This window comes from Eumetopias jubatus, unplaced genomic scaffold (assembly GCF_037043125.1).
Source record: "Eumetopias jubatus isolate StellerSeaLion01/CBP00866 unplaced genomic scaffold, mEumJub1_p1.0 scaffold_2, whole genome shotgun sequence".
Lineage (NCBI taxonomy): Eukaryota > Metazoa > Chordata > Mammalia > Carnivora > Otariidae > Eumetopias > Eumetopias jubatus.
In genome coordinates, this window is record NW_028274808.1 from 36,846,537 (window position 1) to 36,862,745 (window position 16,209).

Genomic DNA, 16,209 nt, shown 5'->3' on the forward strand with positions numbered 1-16,209 from the left:
TATTGAAAGGGGTCCTCTAAGCAAAGAGAGAGCCTAAAAGTAACATAGACCAGAAAGGAACACAGACAATATACAGTAACAGTCACCTTATAGGCAATACACTGGCATTAAATTCATATCTTTCAATAGTTACCCTGAATGTAAATGGGCTAAATGCCCCAATCAAAACACACAGGGTATCAGACTGGATAAAAAGACAAGACCCATCGATATGCTGTCTGCAAGAGACTCATTTTATACCCAAAGACACCCCCAGCTTGAAAGTGAGGGGGTGGAAAACAATTTACCATGCTAATGGACACCAAAAGAAAGCTGGGGTGGCAATCCTTATATCAGACATATTAGATTTTAAACCAAAGACTATAATAAGAGATGAGGAAGGACACTATATGATACTTAAGGGGTCTATCCAATTGTAAATATCTATGCCCCTAACATGGGAGCAGCCACTTGTATAAGCCAGTTAATAACAAAAGCAAAGAAACTTTTCAACAATACAATAATAATGGGGGATTTACACCCCCCTGACTGAAATGGACAGATCATCTAAGCAAAAGATCAACAAGGAAATAAAGACTTTAAATGACACAGTGGACCAAAGGGACTTCACAGATATATTCAGAACATTCCATCCCAAAACAACAGAATACATATTCTTCTCTAGTGCCCATGGAACATTCCCCAGAATAGATCACATCCTAGGTCACAAATCAGATCTCAGCTGGTACAAAAAATTGGGATCATTCCTTGCATATTTTCAGACCACAATGCTTTGAAACTAGAACTCAATCACAAGAGGAAAGTCAGAAAGAACTCAAATATATGGAGGCTAAAGAGCATCCTACTAAAGAACGAATGGGTGAACTAAGAAATTAAAGAAGAATTAAAAAAAATCATGGAAACAAATGAACATGAAAACACAACTCTTCAAAATCTTTGGGATGAAGCAAAGGCAGTCCTAAGAGGAAAGTGTATAGCCATACAATCCTTTCTCAAGAAAAAAGAAAGTTCTCAAATACACAACCTAACCCTACACCTAAAGGAGCTGGAGAAAGAACAACAAATAAAGCCTAAACCCAGTAGGAGGAGAGAAATAATAAAGATCAGAGCAGAAATCAATGAAATTGAAACCAAAAGAACAGTAGAACTGATCAACGAAACTAGGAGCTGGTTCTTAAAAGAATTAACAAGACTGATAAAACCCTGGCCAGACATATCAAAAAGAAAAGAGAATGGACCCAAATAAAAAAAAATCATGAATGAAAGAGGAAAGAACGCAACCAAAACCAAAGAAATACAAACAATTATAAGAACATATTATGAGCAACTATATGCCAGTAAATTAGATAATCTGGAAGAAATGGATGCATTCTTAGAGATGTATCAACTACCAAAACTGAACCAGGAAGAAATAGAAAACCTGAATAGACCTATAACCACTAAGGAAATTGAAGCAGTCATCAAAAATCTCCCAAAAAACAGAAGCCCAGGGCCAGATGGCTTCCCAGGGGAATTCTACCAAAGATTTAAAGAATAATTAATACCCATTCTTCTGAAACTGTTCCAAAAAATAGAAATGGAATGAAAACTTCCAAACTCGTTTTATGAGGTCACCATTACCTTGATCCCCCAAACCATACAAAGACCCCATCAAAAAGGGGAATTACAGACCAAAATCCTTGATGAACATGGATGCAAAAATTCTCACCAAAATACTAGCCAATAGGATCCAACAGTACATTAAAAGGATTATTCACAACGACCAAGTGGCATTTATCCCTGCGCTACAATTTGGTTCAACATCCACAAATCAATCAATGTGATACAATACATTAACAAGAGAAAGAACAAGAATGATATGATCCTCTCAATAGAAGCAGAAAAAGTATTTGACAAAGTACAGCATCCCTTCTTGATCAAAACTCTTCAGAGTATAGGGATAGAGGGTACATACCTCAATATCATAAAAGCCATCTATGAAAAACCCACAGAGAATATCATTCTCAATGGGGAAAAACTGAGAACTTTCTCCCTAAGGTCAGGAGCACTGCAGGGATGTCCACTATCACCACTGCTATTTAACATAGTATTAGAAGTCCTAGCCACAGCAATAGACAACAAAAAGAAATAAAAGTCAACCGAATCAGCAAATAAGAAGTCAAACTCTCACTCTTTGAAGATGATATGATACTTTATGTGGAAACCCAAAGGACTCCACCCCAAAACTGCTAGAACTCATACAGGAATTCAGTAAAGTGGCAGAATAGATAATCAACATGCAGAAATCAGTGGCATTCCTATACAGCAACAACAAGACAGAAGAAAGAGAAATTAAGGAGTCAATCCCATTTACAATTGCACCCTAAACCATAGGATACCTAGGAATAAATCTCACTAAAGAGGCAAAGAATCTGTACTCAGAAAACTACAAAATACTCATGAAAGAAATTGAGGAAGAAACAAAGAAATGGAAAAACATTCCATGCTCATGGATTGGAAGAACAAATATTGTGAGGATGTCAGTGTTACCTAGAGCAATCTACACATTCAGTGCAATCCCTTTCAAAATACTATCAACTTTTTTTCAAAGAAATGGGACAAATAATTCTAAAATTTGTATGGAACCAGAAAAGACCCCGATAGCCAGAGGAATGTTGAAAAAGAAAAGCAAAGCTGGCGGCATTGCAATTCCGGACCTCAAGCTCTATTACAAAGCTGTCATCATCAAGACAATATGGTACTGGCACAAAAACAGACACATAGATCAATGGAACAGAATAGAGAGCCCAGAAATGGACCCTCAACTCTATGGTCAACTAATCTTCGACAAAGCAGGAAAGAATGTCCAATGGAAAAAAGACAGTCTCTTCAACAAATGCTGTTGGGAAAATTGGACAGCCACATGCAGAAGAATGAAACTGGACCATTTCCTTACACCACACACAAAAATAGACTCAAAATGGTTGAAAGACTTCAATGTGAGATAGGAGTCCATCAAAATCCTAAATGAGAACCCAGGCAGCAACCTCTCTGACCTCAGCCGCAGCAACTTCTTCCTAGAAACATCACCAAAGGCAAGGGGAGCAAGGGCAAAAATGAACTATTGGGACTTCATCAAGATAAGAAGGTTTTGCACAGCAATAGAAACAGTCAACAAAACCAAAATACAACCAACAGAATGGGAGAAGATATTTGCAAATGACATATCAGATAAAAGGTTAGTATCCAGAATCTATAAAGAACTTATGAAACGCAACACCCAAAGAACAAATGATCCAATCAAGAAATGGGCAGAAGACATGAACAGACATTTTTCCAAAGAAGACATCCAAATGGCCAACAGACACTTGAAAAAGTGCTTAACATCGCTCGGCATCAGGGAAATCCAAATCAAAACCTCATGGAGATACCACCTCACACCAGTCAGAATGGCTAAAATTGGAAACGACAGATGTTGGCAGGGATGTTGGGGAAAGGGGAACGACAGATGTTGGCGGGGATGAGGGGAAAGGGGAGCCCTCCTACACTGTTGGTGGGAATGCAAGCTGGTGCAGCCACTCTGGAAAACAGTATGGAGGTTCCTCAAAAAGTTGAAAATAGAGCTTCCATATGATCCAGCAATTACACTTCTGGGTATTTACCTCAACAATGTAAATGTAGGGACCCGAAGGGGTACGTGCATCCTTATGTTTAATAGCAGCAATGTCCACAATAGCCAAACTATGGAAGGAACCAAGATGTCCATCAACAGATGAATGGATAAAGGAGGGGTGATATATATATATACACATAGAATATTATGCAGCCATCAAAAGGAATGAAATCTTGCCATTTCCACTGGGGTGGATGGAACTGGAGGGTATTATGCTGAGTGAAATAAGTCAATCAGAGAAAGAAATGTACCATATGATATCACTGATATGAGGAATTCTTAATTTCAGGAAACAAACTGAGGGTTGCTGGAGTGGTGGGGGTGGGAGGGATGGGGTGGCTGGGTGATAGACATTGGGGAGGGTATGTGCTAAGGTGAGCGCTGTGGATTGTGTAAGACTGTTGAATCACAGACCTGTACCTCTGAAACAAATAATACATATTAAAAAAAAAAAAAAGAAGAAGAAGAAGGTAGCAGGAAGGGAAAAATGAACGGGGGGAAATCAGAGGGGGTGACGAACCATGACAGACTATGGACTCTGAGAAACAAACTGAAGGTTCTAGAGGGTAGGTGGTTGGGGGGGTGGGTCAGCCTGGTGATGAGTACTAAAGAGGGTAGGTACTGAATGGAGCACTGGGTGTCATACGCAAACAATGAATCATGGAACACTACATCAAAAACTAATGATGTAATGTATGGTGATTAATAAAATAAAATAAAATAAAATAAAATAAAATAAAATAAAATAAAAAGAGTGAAATCTTGCCATTTACAACAATGTGGAAGGAGCTATACTATATTATGCTACGTGAAATAAGTCATCCAGAAAAAGACAAATACCATATACTTTCACTCATACGTGGAATTTAAGAAACAAAACAGATGCACATATGGGAAAGCCTGGAAAAAGGAGAGAGGGAAACAAACCATAAGAGACTCTTAAGATAGAAAACAGAGTGTTGATGGGCTCCTGGGTGGCTCAGTTGGTTGGGCGACTGCCTTCAGCTCAGGTCATGATCCTGGAGTTCCAGGATCAAGTCCCGCATCGGCCTCCCTGCTCAGTGGGGAGACTGCTTCTCCCTCTGACCCTCCCCCCTCTCATGTGCTCTCTCTCTCTCATTCTCTCTCTCAAATAAATAAATAAAATCTTTAAAAAAAAAGAAAAAAACAGAGTGTTGATGGAGGGAAATGGGTGGGGGATGGGCTAGATGTGTGATGGTTGTTAAAGAGGGCACTTGTAATGAGCACTGGGTGTTGTATGTAAGTGATGAATTATTAGATTTTTTTAAAGATTTATTTATTTATATGAGAAAGAGAGGGTGTGGGGAAGAGGGACAGAGGGAGAAAGAGTCTTAAGCAGACTTTGAGCTGAGCACAGACCCTGGACACAGGGCTCAATCTCACAACCTTGAGATCACGACATCCGCAGAAACCAAGAGTCAGGCACTTAACTGATTGTGCCACCCAGGTGTCCCAAATTACTGAATTCTACTCCTGAAACCAATATTGCACTATATGTTAACTAAAATTTAAATAAAAAATTTAAAAAAAAAGCCTACTTAACAATGAAAGAATGAACTATTAGCAGCACCTAGCTGACTCAGTTGGTAGAGCACATGGCCTCAGGGTTCTCAGTTCAAGCCCCAGTTTGGGCCTGGAGCTTACTTAAAAAAAAAAAAAAAAACCTATTAAAACATGGCAACAGGAATGTATCTCAAATTTGTATGTACTGTATATGACATTCTGGAAAAGACAAGTCTGTATAGACGAGAACTGGTAATTTGTTGCCAGGAATTGGCAGTCGGGAATGAACACAAAGGGGCGGGCAGAGGGACATTTTGAGGTGATAGATCTATTGTGTATCATAACTGTGGCAGTGGGAACAAGAGTATGCGCATTTTTTCAATACTCATTTAATTATATACCACAGAGTGAATGTCACTGTATATCATTTTTTAAATGCAAATATGTTTAATAAAAAAATATTTAAAAAGAGGCAACAGCTAAGAGGTTTTTCAAAATTTCCGAAAACACTGTCAGCTATATATTCAAGGATCACAGCCAACCCAAGCAGGAAAATTCAAAGAGAAACATGTCTTGATAAATTGTAGTGAAACTGTGGAAAATCATATAAACATAAAAAATATAAACATATAAAATAAAAAATATATAAAAGAAGTCTGAAACTTAAAGAATAAAGGAAGCATTATATTATTGGGATGAATAGAGTAATAAGAATGACACTGTATTCTCATCAGAAAATGTAAGCTTGGATACAATTGGATTACATCTTTGAACAGCTGAAAGAAAAAATTCTCAATGTAGAATTCTAATTCCAGTGAAAATACTCTTCACAAATTAAGACATTTTTATAAAAAACATTTTATAAAACAAAAGCTGAGACAATTGCTCATCATAAGGTAGAAGTACAAAAGGAAGTTTTTCAGAGAGAAAGAAAATGCCCGCATGGAATTTGAATGTGCTAGAAGAATTGAAAAACCCTTGAAAACAGTAAATGGATGAGTAAATGTAAATATTTATATAAAAAAACTTTAAAATTCCATTGCCTATTTAAGGCAAATATAATAATGTACTGTCAGATTTACAACATATATAAATAAAATATAGAGTAAAAATGCAAATGATGTAAAGACATTAATGAAATTATACTGTTAAGATATATACATTGTGAAGTTTAGAAAAAAACAACTATGCTATATTTGTTCATGAATGTTCATCAAATAAAATTTTAAAATGGTTTGTACCATCTACTATCCATACATAATGGATATGGAAGATCTGATTACTTTTCCCTTTTGAAAAGGGAAACTTAAAAGATGAAACTTGGTTGCAAACTAGCACATGATAGTTAACATTCTGGGAATATGTGGAGTATATAATAAAACTATCACCTATTGTATAATTTTACTATACCTATCTAGAAAATTCTGCTATACATATACATATACATATATATATGTATATGTATATAAATGTTTTTGGTAACCGTGGTTAAAACTAAAGAGAGGTCTATTAAAATGTTCACTTCTTGAGTGAAATTAAAAGCATATACAAAATTTTGTTTGGCAGTATGATATATAGCTGTACTGTTTAATATAGTTGCCACCAAGCCACAAGAGGCTACTTAAATTTAAATAAAGTAAAATAAAATGGAAATCTTAGTTTCCTGTTGCATTATCCATATGTCAGGTGCTCTATAGCCACATATTCAGTGGAGATGTAGACCATTTCTGTAAGGGCAGAAAGCTCCTTGAAGCACACTCATCTAGGTACTTACTTCCCTTACTCCAAAACCCATCATTAATACTTCCTCCTGGTGATGTTCGTGATGGTCTACAAAGTGGAGGAGAATATCCAACATCACAGTGACAATTAAGCATACTATTGCAAACCTGAAATCAGAACCAAATAAAAAATAACATTTTATGTTCAACATAAAAATTAAATGCATTACTCTGATTGTTAATGTAAATTATTGAAGTATTGTAATTTATATATTATAGATGGTTTTTACTTAGTGTGGAAAATATTTTTTAAAATAAAATGTAATACAATAAATTCCCATGCAATTTATTGCAATTATGCCTTTCAAATGTCATAGAAATTTTCTTTTGTCTCATATATTTTTTAAATAACAGTATATGGCCTTCTTGACACAACTGAAATGCTATATTCCAGAAAGGCATAAAATTGTGAACTAAAAAATTATACTAATCACCAGGAAAATGTAAATCAAAACCTCAATGAGGTATCACCTCACACCAGTCAGAATAGCTAGTATCAAAATAAGAAAAACAAGTATTGGTGAGGATGTGGGGAAAAGGGAACTACTGTGCACTTCTGGTGGGAATGTAAATTGGTACAGTCACTGTCAAAAACATTATGGAGTTTCCTCCAAAAAATAAAAATAGAAATATATACAATCCAGTAATTCTAAAACTACTCTTTACCCAGTGAAAACAAAAACACTAATTAGAAAAGGTATATTGCATGCCAATGTTTCTTGCAGCTCTATTTACACTAGCAAAGATATGGAAGCAACCTAAGTGGCTATCAGTAGATGAATGGATAAAGATGTGCTATATATATATATATATATATATATATATATATATATATATATATATAATGGAATGTTACTTAGCCATAAAGAGAGAGAAAGAGAGATCTTGCCATTTTTGACAACATGCATGGACCTAGAAGGTATCGTGCTAAGTGAAGCAAGTCAGACTGAGAAAGACAAATACCATATGATTTCACTCATATATGGAATCTAAAAAATAACATGAATAAGCAAACAAAAAAGCAGAATTAGACCTATAAATACAGAGAACAAACTGGTGGTTACCAGAAAGCAAAGTAGTGGTGGGAAGGGGCAAAATGGGTGAAGGGGAGTGGGAGATGCAGGCTTCAGTTACGGAATGAGTAAGTCATGGGATGATAAGTACAGCATAGGGAATATAGTCAATGATATTATAATAGCAGATGGTAGCTACACTTGTGGTGAGCATAGCATAATGTACAGGGTTGTTGAATCACTATTTTACACCTGAAACTAATGTAACATTGTGTGCCAACTATATTTCAATAAAAAATATAAAATAGTAAGAGTTAAAGTTTATTTTGAATAGGGTTAAGTTAAAAAATAGTTGTTATAAAAACAAACTTTTACCAAAAAAATGTGGAAAAAAACAAAAGGAGAAGTTTTCTTAATGAGATACAGATACCAAAATGTATTTTCCTAGAAATAGGAAGGCTGGAAAATACCTCCAAATGTGATCTGGTGGAAGAATTGAAATTCTTCCTGAATTGATCTTCCTGAAGATCAGAAGCAGACTAGAGAATCTAGAAGTAGGTTCATGCAAAAATTAAATAAGAAATTAAATTAAATTTAAATAAGAAAGGAAATAAGTAGAAAGGAAATGGTTAATAGAGTATGTAAGTGATTGGGGAGAAAATTTTGATACAAGACATGCAGGTAGGTCACTTTATTCTTGGATTATTATATAAACTATGAAGCATTGATATGGCAAGAGACACCAGCCACAAAGTTAAAGCCTACATGTATGTTCAGAAAAACAAAGTTTACATAATTTCTATTCCCTAGTAGATAATTTCACAATGGATGGACAAATAAAAATGCAAATGGCAAATATGACCATACATATATTGTGCTTAAAAACTGTATTATTAAGTAAATATAAATTAGCAATGGATTTAGCATGTTAAAAGTGATTTAAAAAAACTGAGATGCTAGTCTGGCCAGAATTTGAGGAAATGCATATTTTTATACCTGATAGGTGGGAGCAAAAACTGGTATAATATTCCTTAAACACAATGTAATATATATAAAAATTTAAGTGGTACATAAATGTAACCACTCATACATTTCATTAACAATTTAAGAAGTCAGACAAATGTACAAAGGTGATTGTACCATAATGTCCATTGTCCCACTACTTAACCAGAGTTAAGTAAAAGTTAACATTATCCAAAAGTCCATCAGTGAATGATATTTAAAAATATAATATGGAGGAGACATACAGCGAAATAAATTGAAACCACTAAAGGATGAATGAGATCTGTATAAACAAGAAAGTCTGCTCTCACAAAAATATTAGATTATAATATGTGTAATATAAATATATTAAGTGTGTTTTCAAATATTTATCAGTACACATACACTTAACCACAAGCAATATTTACATGTATGTTAAATGTGTATGAGTAATCCTTAATAAATTCAATTGAGAAATGAATTTATTTCATATTGCATTTTTGTACAAAGTTCAAAGCTCATGAGGCTTATAACAATGTGACTGAACACATAAATCATATATATATGTATAAATAATAGAATCTACTTTCCTTATTTTAACTGCAAATTTTCAAAGAAATTTCTGTATCAAATAATTCTAAACCCCATTATCTTGGACAATGTTACTGACATGAATGAAAATAGCTATACTTAGAAATGAAATAACCATTACATACCCCATGTCCACTGCAATTTATGTTTGAGTCACAATTTGTTCTCTGTGTGTATGAATTCCTAGAAGAACAACGTCCCTGGTCACAATACTAAAATGTTAAAACAACAAACAACAAAACCTGTAAATGTAAAGCCGAGTTGAGCATTTGTACTTGGTACAAAAATTAAATGCACAATATATTTTATATTTATATTTCATATAAAATATATATAATATGAATCTGGATTTCATGACATCTACTCATTCTAAAAGAAGAACTTGGGAGTTGGGAGTCCAAATAGCATGTTATTACTTTACCAAATATAAAATTTTGAAATGAGATACTATTTCTTTCCTATGAGGGAGCTGTGATTTTATGGATATATTGATACTAATTGGTATAAGAACAAAAATAGCCAAGTGGTACTGACCATTTATAATGAGCTTGGATTTATCTTTGCACTTTCTATATATCTTTATAATACATACTCATATATACTCAAAGGAAATATTTTTTCCTCATTTTATATTTGATGAAAATAAATCTACTCTTCTAAATTCATGCACAAGTTATTGAGAGCCAATGTTCAGTGCAAGAACTCCTTTGTCACAGAACCACATATTGATCAATGCTAAATAACAGTGTTCTTGTCATTTTCTAATATTTTTATATTTTTCCAGCTTTAATGGCAATATCTCTTACCTTTCATATTTACACTAAAGTAAATTATTTAATCTCCCCATACCTCCTTTTATCCATCTTTGAATTTGGAGTAGCAATTATACCCAAATTTTAAAAAAGTGTAGGTTATGAGGATGAAATCATTTGTTAGACGTAAGGGAACAAAAGCAGTGCCTGGCACGTAGTAAATCCTCACTACATACAAAATATCATTTTATTATTTATTTGACCTGATTTCTATGTAAGCTCTATGTTAAATTTAATTTAATTTGAATATCTTCAGGGGAGTCTGTAAAAATTATCTGTTGGCTTTTCTCAAGTTATCTGGTAGAATATTCACTATATGATGAATAGTCCTAAAAATCATTATTTTCTATCACCATTAACCAATCATCATAAAGGAAAGAATATCAGCTTGTTCATTAACTACAAGTGCTCTGATGAAGCCAGGAAGAATAACAAAATGTTGGGCAAATCAGCACTACGGGTCCATAAAACCATCTTCATTCTAGTTCTCCTTAAACATTGTCATTGAGGCAATAATAAACTAGTCATATTTCACTGGGTTGTCTTTAGGGGAAAAATAATCCAGGAAAAGTTAAGACCCATGTTTCTGATACAGTTTCTTTCAAGTAAACAGATCAATTTGTAGCTGGCTCTTTTGTAATGACAGCAAAAGTAAGAAACACTATAAAAGTACTTAGACCTGGGCAATGGTTAGGATGATGTTTTGAATATAAACTAATCTACAAGACTTCTTTCTTTGAACAAGAGATACAAATAGTGTCCCAGAAGTAGTACATCATGGTAAAAAAAAAAAGAAAGAAAGAAAGAAAGAAAGAAAGAAAGAAAGAAAGAAAGAAAGAAAGAAAGAAAGAAAGAAAGAAAAGAAAAGAAAAGAAAAGAAAAGAAAAGAAAAGAAAAGAAAAGAAAAGAAAAGAAAGAAAGAAAGAAGAAAGAAAGAAGGAAAGAAGGAAAGAAGGAAAGAAAGAAAGAAAGAAAGAAAGAAAGAAAGAAAGAAAGAAAGAAAGAAAGAAAGAAAGAAAGAAAGAAAGAATATAAGTAAATACATATTTCCTAAAGAGAAATGCCTGGATCATGTAAGCATATTTTTTTTATAGTCCCAAGTATGAGTAAGAAAAAGGCAGTTAATTTTATTTATTCATTGATCAGCTTATCTAATTTTGGACAGTTAAATGTCCCTTTTTTCAAGTTTGAAATGAATGTGCTGAGATGTGTTTATCTTCCCTACTACCTAAGTGAGCTAGAAACCAATCTGATAAACTATTCTCCTGTTCTGTCTTATAAATAAAAAAAAATCATAAAAGCTTTCTATCACATCCAATATGAAGCAAACTTGCATTGTTGGAATAATGCTTATCTCTATACAGTACACTTTTTGCTCAGTATATTACAGTATTATGTACATGTGTTTTATTTAAAATATTGTTATGATTAATAAGAGACATACTTTTCTTCATGTTAATAAATAAGATATAAAGTCTCCCCTCTCTCTCTTATCAAGATAATTTTTACAAAGGACCCACAGCTAATGAGAATAAGGGTAAAGACCTCTTTCCTTTCCAACCACTCTGAAATCAACTGAACAATGTAGAATTACAATGAAAATAAAATATCTCTGATGAATTTTTTAAATAACCACAGAATAATTCCAATTCAAATTCAAAGACATGGCACTCACAATTGCTCCCCTTTTCCTAATTAATGTGAATAAAGGAGAATCAGAACAAGGCAATTAGAAGATGAGCAATTTAAGAACTTCCTGGGATTTCAAAATAAAATGAAGGTCACTGATGGATAAAATGAAGTGAGGAAGCAACCACATCAAATACAATGGTAAAGGACAGAGCCTTGTTGATCAGCCTCACAATGCTCTGGAGGATCTGCAGCCTCAGATAAGGAAAATAAGGAAAAGCAGAGGAAGAAGAGCCAAAAGGGCAGGTTGGGCGGGGGGGCTAAAACGTGGAATTATCCATGGAAGTGTCCACAAAACTACAGAAGTAGTTAGCTCTCATATTCACTACTCGCCTCTCCTTTCTCTCAATTACAAAATGCAGTCAACACACTTTTATCCCAATGGAGAAAATTTCTAAAGGTATTTTGTTTCCTAAAACAACTGAATTAAGGATGACTATAGAATTTGGGCTTTTCAAGTGGTCTGTCCTCTAGAAGAGTCGCTATCCAATTAAACTACTGGAAGTACCATGGCCTAAAAGCCAGTTCCCTAATGAAGACTGTCATGTGACAAACCCCTGTTACATGGAGAAGGCTGCAAATTAGTTGGAGGTTTTGTGTTTGTTTTTCATTTTAGGTAGTTAACATACAGTGCGATATTGATTTCTGGAGTAGAGCACTGGGTGTTATATGTAACTGATGAATCACTAAATTCTACTCCAGTTGTTGGTTGGTTTGTTTGTTTTTAATTAAAAATGTTGTGGGAGTAAAAAGTCAGGCCAGCTGAAAGCTCCTATGGAACCAAGTAGGAAAAGTTGGCTTGCCTTCCTTCCTTCCTTCCTATTTTTCTTCCCTTCCCCTCCCTTCAATTTCTTTCCTCCCTCACTCCTTTCTTTGTTTTCCCTCCATGGGGACATTGGCCAGTTGGGCATGGGCTAATGATCAGACTTTCTGAGGCAGAGACTCACTGCTGGGGAGATGAGTGATCTGTAAAGGTTTTAGTGATCATACGCAGTAGTGGGACAAACCAGCATGGCAATCTTCTGTGGCATATGTATGTTTTATTTTAATTGCTGTTGTTATAACTGTATTTTTCTTGTACATGTTATTTCACTCTCACTACTAAGATTCTTTGTCTTTAATTTTCAGAAATTTCAGTATGCTGTATTCTGCTGTGGATTTCACTGGGTTTATCCTATATGATGTTCTTTGCTTCTTGCATCTGTGTATTTATGCCTTTTGCCAAATTTGGAAACATTCCAAGCATTATTCCCTGAAATACTTTTCCATCCTTAAATTCTTTCTTCTATCCTAGGATCTTAGAATAGCTTTTATCATGACAAAAAGCAATAACAAATGTTTGTGAAGATGCAGAGAAAAGGGAACCCTTGTGCACTATTGGTAGAAATGTAAATCAGAAAATAGTATGATAGAATAGGTAGAATAGTATGGAGGTTCTTACAAAAATCAAAAATAGAAACATCACATGATACAGCAATTCTACTTCTGGGTATTTATCCAAAATAAATGAAAACATGTAACTGAAAAATATATATGCACCTTCATATTCATTGCAGCATTATTTACGGTAGCCAAGATATGTAAGCAACCTAAGTGTCCACTGATGAATGAATGGATAAAGTGAATTTAGCAAATATACACAAGGGAATATTACTTATCCATAAAAAAGAATTAAATCTTGCCATTTGTGACATGAATGGACCTTGACAATGCTAGTTGATCGAAATAAGTCAGGCAGAGAAAGACAAATACTGCGTGATCTTAGTTGTATGTATAATTTAAACAACAAAATCCAAGCTCATAGATGCAGAGAACAGATTGGTAGTTCCCAATGGTGGGGGTCTGGGGGAGTGGATAAAATGGGTGAATGGGGTCAAAAACTGCAAACTTTCAGTTATAAAATAAATAAGTGATGGGAATTACAGTATAGTATGGTAATTACAGTTAATGACACTATTGCATATTTGAAACTTGCTAAGACAGTAAAACTTGAACATTCTCGAAATAATAAAAAAAATTTTTGTAACTATGTATAGTAATGGGTGTTAACTAGATTTCTTGCAGTCATTATTTCACAATATATACAAATATTGAATCACTATGTTGTACACCTGAAACTAAGGTAATGCTATATTTCAATGACATGTCAATCAAAAGTAGTAACAAGTAATAATTTTTAAAAATCAATAAAAACGTGTAACAATATATTTGACTCCATACACATTTCTAAATCACTTTCCAAAAAGTATGTGTTAATTTATATTTGTTTTAGGATGATAATAAGTTATGCTTCTCATCATCAGTTATTGTTTTCAACTCCTATTTGATTAGACAAAAACAGTAACTGGATATTCATGTATTCTGTATTTATTTCACCAACCTAGAAGCACACTAAATCTCATCGTTCAAAAGTTTTATAGTGTTCAATCTCTAGCCACACTACTTCCCTTCCTGAAGCTTATGATGAGGCTGAAAGTTACAACTCTTCAATCACTTGGTCTTACTAGCGCTCAGCTCTGTCATAAAGTTATCTAGAGGCCTCATCCTGTCACTTCATTAGCATAAATGTAGTTTGATTGGAAGAGGTTCTTTATGAATAACAAACAAACAAACAAACAAACAAAAAACCATTCCTATTACTCAGGAAATTCCAAGGGGTTTAGGAGCTCTGTGCCAGAAATCAGGGATAAAAATCAAATTGTTTTTGTGTGTTATACCACATATATACCATTTGAGTGTTTTTTTTCTTTTTTTTAAAAAGATTTTATTTATTTATTTGAGAGAGAGAGAGCACAAGATTGAGAGAGAGAGAGAGAAAGAGAGAGCATGAGCTGGGGAGGGGTAGAGGGAGAGGGAGAGGGAGCCAGAGAAGTGGGCTCCCTACTGAGCAGGGAGCCTGACATGGGGCTTGATCCCAGGACCCTGGGATCATGACCTGAGCTGAAGGCAGTCACTTAACCAACTGAGCCACCCAGGTGCCCTGAGTGCTTTTTTTTCTAATTAATGAATGATTAAATTAGCTGATAAATTTATGTGTTTAATCTCTCACATTTATAGCAAACATTTTTTTCAGTTTGTCTGAAATAATCCTTAAAGGGGTAACATATCACTTTATAAGGTAGTCAGCACTATGTGTTCTTTTGTGATTATTTCATTATTTTTATGCAAGAATACTTTTTCCCATTTTGAAATAAATTTACTATTCATTTCCATTTCCCTCTATTTTTCATTTCTTAAAATATTGTGTCTTAATGTAAATTATCTAAATTTAAACAGGAGATACTTGAGTGGTGTTTTACATTGGTCAACTAATTTTTCAATGGTCATAGTTTAAAGATCCTTTATTTTGTTTCTTAAGCTATTTAAGGAAAAGAAAAAGAAATAAAGCTTAAACTCCATTTTATTATTGTGTCTTGTGGGAGGGCCAAATTTTTAACAAGTATTTATTGTGCTTTTGGAGGAAAAATTAGAGGAGTTGACTAATGAGCAAATAGCTGTTTTACTTTCATTACAACCAAATTAATTCTTCATTGTCAGTTATTGCAGGACTAAATACTTGGCTATTTTTGTTTTCTTTGTTATTCTTATTATTCAGATTATTTTCACCTACTTTTTTGCTGTATCACTTGATTCTTTTTTGTTGTTTCTATAAATTTTTGCAGACCAGATCCTAGCCTAGTGAAGAGGTTAATATTCTCAAGTATGAGAAAACAAGTTTAAATATCTATAGCAAAATTCATAATAAACAAAATGATAGTGAAGCAAGTGTTCCTTTGACCAACAGAAATTCTGAACTTTAAATCTTAAGATCCTGATGTAGTAACCAAAATTTGTAATATTAATTATAAAAACAAATGTTAAGGTCTTCTCTGTTTCCCATATGTGTGCATGTGCACATACACACACAGAGACACCCACACACCATATATATAATTAAGTCAAAATGTTATTTACCATATTTGGACCACACATAGTGCCATTTGATGTATAGGTATAATCTTCTGTTACATGTGCTGTTGGTATTCTTAAATACGCAGAGACACACAGATGGCCTTCCATGTAAGTATACTGAATATCAAATTTTTTAAATGGTATTATTTCTAAACGTGTCCAGTGACAAACTATCTTTCCACAAAGGATATCCCTGGCAATAAGGCAGAAAAAAT

General features: G+C 33.9%; 1 protein-coding gene across 1 annotated transcript in view; it reads right to left on the bottom strand.

Annotated features, from left to right (window-relative positions):
* Positions 1–16,209, bottom strand: part of LOC114224854 (A disintegrin and metallopeptidase domain 3-like) — a 165,222-nt gene that overhangs the window by 29,394 nt on the left and 119,619 nt on the right. The window contains exons 16-19 of the mRNA XM_088021314.1: positions 15,998–16,187; positions 9,668–9,754; positions 6,951–7,065; positions 6,434–6,465 (exon numbers count right to left, since the gene is read on the bottom strand). Of these exons, the coding sequence (XP_087877440.1) occupies positions 6,434–6,465; positions 6,951–7,065; positions 9,668–9,754; positions 15,998–16,187 (424 nt within the window). The remainder of the gene's footprint in view (positions 1–6,433; positions 6,466–6,950; positions 7,066–9,667; positions 9,755–15,997; positions 16,188–16,209) is intronic.